Source organism: Triticum dicoccoides, chromosome 6A, assembly GCF_002162155.2.
Source record: "Triticum dicoccoides isolate Atlit2015 ecotype Zavitan chromosome 6A, WEW_v2.0, whole genome shotgun sequence".
In the NCBI taxonomy this organism is placed as follows: Eukaryota; Viridiplantae; Streptophyta; class Magnoliopsida; order Poales; family Poaceae; genus Triticum; species Triticum dicoccoides.
In genome coordinates this window covers 624,471,098-624,474,637 of record NC_041390.1, presented here as the reverse complement: position 1 = coordinate 624,474,637, position 3,540 = coordinate 624,471,098, and the positions used below count along the sequence as shown (strand labels likewise).

General features: G+C 48.0%; 1 protein-coding gene across 2 annotated transcripts; it reads right to left on the bottom strand.

The window, feature by feature from the left end:
* On the bottom strand, positions 1-2,949 carry LOC119318633. 2 transcript variants are annotated; one of them, XM_037593212.1, is made up of 5 exons: positions 2,693-2,949; positions 2,421-2,593; positions 1,084-2,130; positions 856-1,011; positions 1-645 (listed from the first exon to the last, which is right to left on the bottom strand). In XM_037593212.1, the coding sequence occupies exons 2-5, from the start codon at positions 2,487-2,489 to the stop codon at positions 166-168; spliced, it is 1,752 nt and encodes a 583-aa protein (XP_037449109.1). In that variant the 5' UTR covers positions 2,490-2,593; positions 2,693-2,949; the 3' UTR covers positions 1-165. The 2 variants fall into 2 exon arrangements, with proteins under 2 accessions (XP_037449109.1, XP_037449108.1); XM_037593211.1 differs by having other exon boundaries at positions 2,421-2,590.
* Between the last annotated feature and the right edge of the window lie 591 nt (positions 2,950-3,540).

The following is a 3,540-nucleotide window of genomic DNA, read 5'->3' as shown; positions in this document are numbered from 1 at the left end:
TATATAAACCATATATCAACTTTATGCTAACAGCCACCTCAGATCAATACAACTCAACGCACTTTGTATGAAATTGAAGTGGATCATGAAAATTCTTGAATTCACAGACAATAATGCTACAAAACTACATTCAACTAAATTTAGCTATACAAGGATAACCTCCAGCTAATCTTCAACGGCACCCAAAGAATCTACAGCTATCCTTGGACGATGTTCAGCCTTTATTTCATTAGATGACAGGAAGTGGATTTTGGCAAGTGACCCAATGCCCCGGGGCATTCGCTTCTGCACTGCGCGCTGGTCCTCGTTTGTATATGGGAACTTTATAGGCTGATTCACGCCTGGGCACATGCCACGTACCAGTGCATCATACCTGCGCGCATTCTTTACTTTCTCTTGGCACTTGGCACATACCAGTCTATCATACAGGTAGACATCCTGTAGATTCACTGCTGCTTTCAGGACACACCTGACATGACTCACCATGTAGTCTTTAGCTTGAAAGCCGACGAGGATGAACTTGGCCAGACAGTGGTGCTTGAAATTCGATGTAGGCGATCCCCATTCAACGCCCTTGTTCTCACTATACAACTGCTCCCTCCTAATCTCCTGATTCATTTCCATTTCACACGGATGGTCCCATACCTACATGCATGCCACCAATAGGACAAAGGTAAATGAAGCAGGTTAATTTTGCACTCCAAGTGAAAGCACAGGTGCATGCAATCATGCAACAAAGATAACAGACCAATCCTTCAAACAAAAGACTGGAGGTGCAGACATGCAGTTGCGTAGTAGAGCAACTCCTCAAAAAAAAAAAGAATAGAACAATCTTTATTAGCTATAAGAACATACCGTCATGTAGAGCTCCTCCAGGGACGGCGCCGCTTCCAAGAAGAACATTGTCCAGATGAGATCATACCCTTCAGGAATTTTAACTAGATTGAGAATCCTTAGTTGCTGGAACACATATGCCTGCCTTCTGGTCAAACACTCTGGTTGAACCCAAATCTGCAATAAGCACATGATAGGATGAGTAGAGAACAAGTGAAACCAGGACAAAGCAATCAACCCACAGCTTACCTTTTCGCATTGAAACCCCAACTTCAGGTCTCGAACAGAGGTCCCATGAAGAAAAGTACTTAACTTGAGCATTTTGTCCAAACTACGAGCAGCATTTGAAAGTCTCAGAACCTCGAGCAATGGGACATAGCCCAGTGCCAGTGGAGGTTCTCTGGAAGTTAACCAAAACAAAAACACCAGGCAGGTGAGTTTCGGAACCCAGGTGAGTTTGACCATGTCAAAACGGCAATCAACAATACTGAGCTCAATGAGCTGTGCGTGTTCAACTTGGAGTGTTATCCAATCCTCTGTGTCACAATTGAAAAAACCTAAATAATTTAATTGCTTGCAAGTGACAAGGATGTTAGAGACAAAGTTGGATTCACGGAATCTCAAATTCTCCAGGTAGAGGCGCGTGAGACCAGCAAATGCATTGTGGCATTCATTAAAAAATGACACAAACCGTGTCCCATAGTTCACCACATCATCAATACTGCACTTGCGTCCCTTCTTCTCTGTCAAAACTGTGAATTCGGCTTTCTCAGCCTTGAGTGTCACCATGGCATTGCCAACAGTATGCCCAACAGATATGGGGACACCGTCTCTCAAGTAAAACGTCATGCTGAGGCGAATGGGCCATCCACCCGGATCCCTGCGTGCCAGTATGCTCTTTATCACTTTGGCTACAGCTGTATTGGCCACAGCTTTGGCTACAGCTGCTGCATTGGCCAAGGCTTTGGCTACAGCTGCTGCATCAGCCAAGGCTTTGGCAACAGCTGCACTGGTCCTCCGAACCAATTCAGCATCGGACACTGCTGCATTGGCCGGATCTTTGGCCACAGCTGCAGTGGTCCTCCGAACAATTTCTGCTTTGGAAATGCTAGTTTTAGTTTCTGACGGCAGGAGGTCCCGAGCACTGATTGTAAGCCGTGGGACCATGGCAGGAAGCTGACTCCACCGTCTCGAGAGGACACTGGTTCTCGTAGCGGCACGAACATCGAGCCGGTCGAGAATGTTGACCAGGATGTCATTGGGCAAGCTGCTGATCCTATCATCTGGATTGCCTTTCTGCATTTGGCACTCAAAACAGATTAGAGTTGATATCACCATAATACAGTCAGTTATGCAATATTGCAAGTCTGAAAAGATGCAAGTTTGATTGTCTCAGAGATACAATTTGTCTACTGTCGCAAAGATGCAGATTTGATCTACCTAAGATAACACAAATTCAATTTAATTTGTACCAAAAAAAGTTAGATGTGATACGATTTTTGATACTGTCTGAAAGACTGAAATTTGACCCCTGGTTGCTGAGGAAAATTAAATCATTCAGAGGAAGTGGAGGACAAGGAACTCACCACCATGGTCGAACCGGATGGCTTGGCCATCAATTTGGCAGCCCGTCGCCGGCTACTAGTCCTCGCCATCGCCCAAGTTGCCGCCGGTCAGTCTAAAAACTGATGTCTAAGGAGTTGCTGCTGCGTCTTCTCCGAATATTGGAGGGTGCCGCCAGGCCAGATATATATAACTGCTGGGTTCCCGACACCAATGGAAACTCTCGTTTAAATATTGAAAATTCTATCTATACAACGGAAAATATCCGAAAGGGGAGACGAATTCGAAAGAGGACCTGATTCTGATTGTAGCCCGGGAAGGACTGCTTTGATTCCGGACTGCCGCTTCGATTGCGGACCGCAGCTCGAAAAGGAGTTGCTGCTGCAGCTCCCACTTTGGGAGCTGCTTATTTGGTCGACTCTGCTCAAGCACCGGTGGATCGACGGCGACGGTGACGGCGAGAGAGTGGAGATCGGCGCACGGCAGGCGGCGGCGCATTACTGACACCCGATCCCCTTTCCTCTCTTGGTGGAAGGAAGGAACCCTAGGGCCTGGTACGAGAGGGGGCCGGCGTGATCGGGAAGATCACCGCTTTATTCTGCGGCCTGCGGTGGAGGAATGATGGACTAAGGCCGAGCTGGGCCGATCGATGGGTGGCGTCTTCAGCCCAGGACCTTGAGCTAATCACAGAAAGTTGCAAGCAAAAACGGATTTTGGTGGGCTCGCCAAGTGTTTATACAGTGCTGCTGGAACACACAGGAAAAACTAAAAATGGAGTACCAAGGTTGAACCCTGGTCGCATGGGTAGGAGCGACCTGTTGTAGTAACAGATAGAGAAAAGAAGAACTAGTAACTGTCAATATTTACGTATAAAACATTTAAAAAAATGTTAACCAAGCAATTACAAAAAAAAAATCTTAAATGCATGCAGAGACGGGCGAGGGCGAGTGGAGTGGCACGGGGGAAGTGGGAGAGGGGATCGAGGGGGCGCAAGCGGCGTCCTTATCCCCTCCGGGGGCCTGTAGCGGCGTGGGACGGCGAGCTGGTCCGTCGGCGACAGCGGGCGCGGTCAGACGAACAGTGGGGGCGAGGGGAGAAGACGACAACGACATGAAGGTGGCAGCTGGGCCACCTGGGCCCGCC

Coding starts and splice junctions, on each gene's coding strand:
- LOC119318633 (XM_037593212.1), bottom strand. CDS start 2,489: ATGGCGAGGACTAGTAGCCGGCGACGGGCTGCCAAATTGATGGCCAAG. Junction 2,131..2,420: donor CATCCGGTTCGACCATGGTG/GTGAGTTCCTTG, acceptor TGCCAAATGCAG/AAAGGCAATCCAGATGATAG. Junction 646..855: donor TGGAGGAGCTCTACATGACG/GTATGTTCTTAT, acceptor GCATGCATGTAG/GTATGGGACCATCCGTGTGA.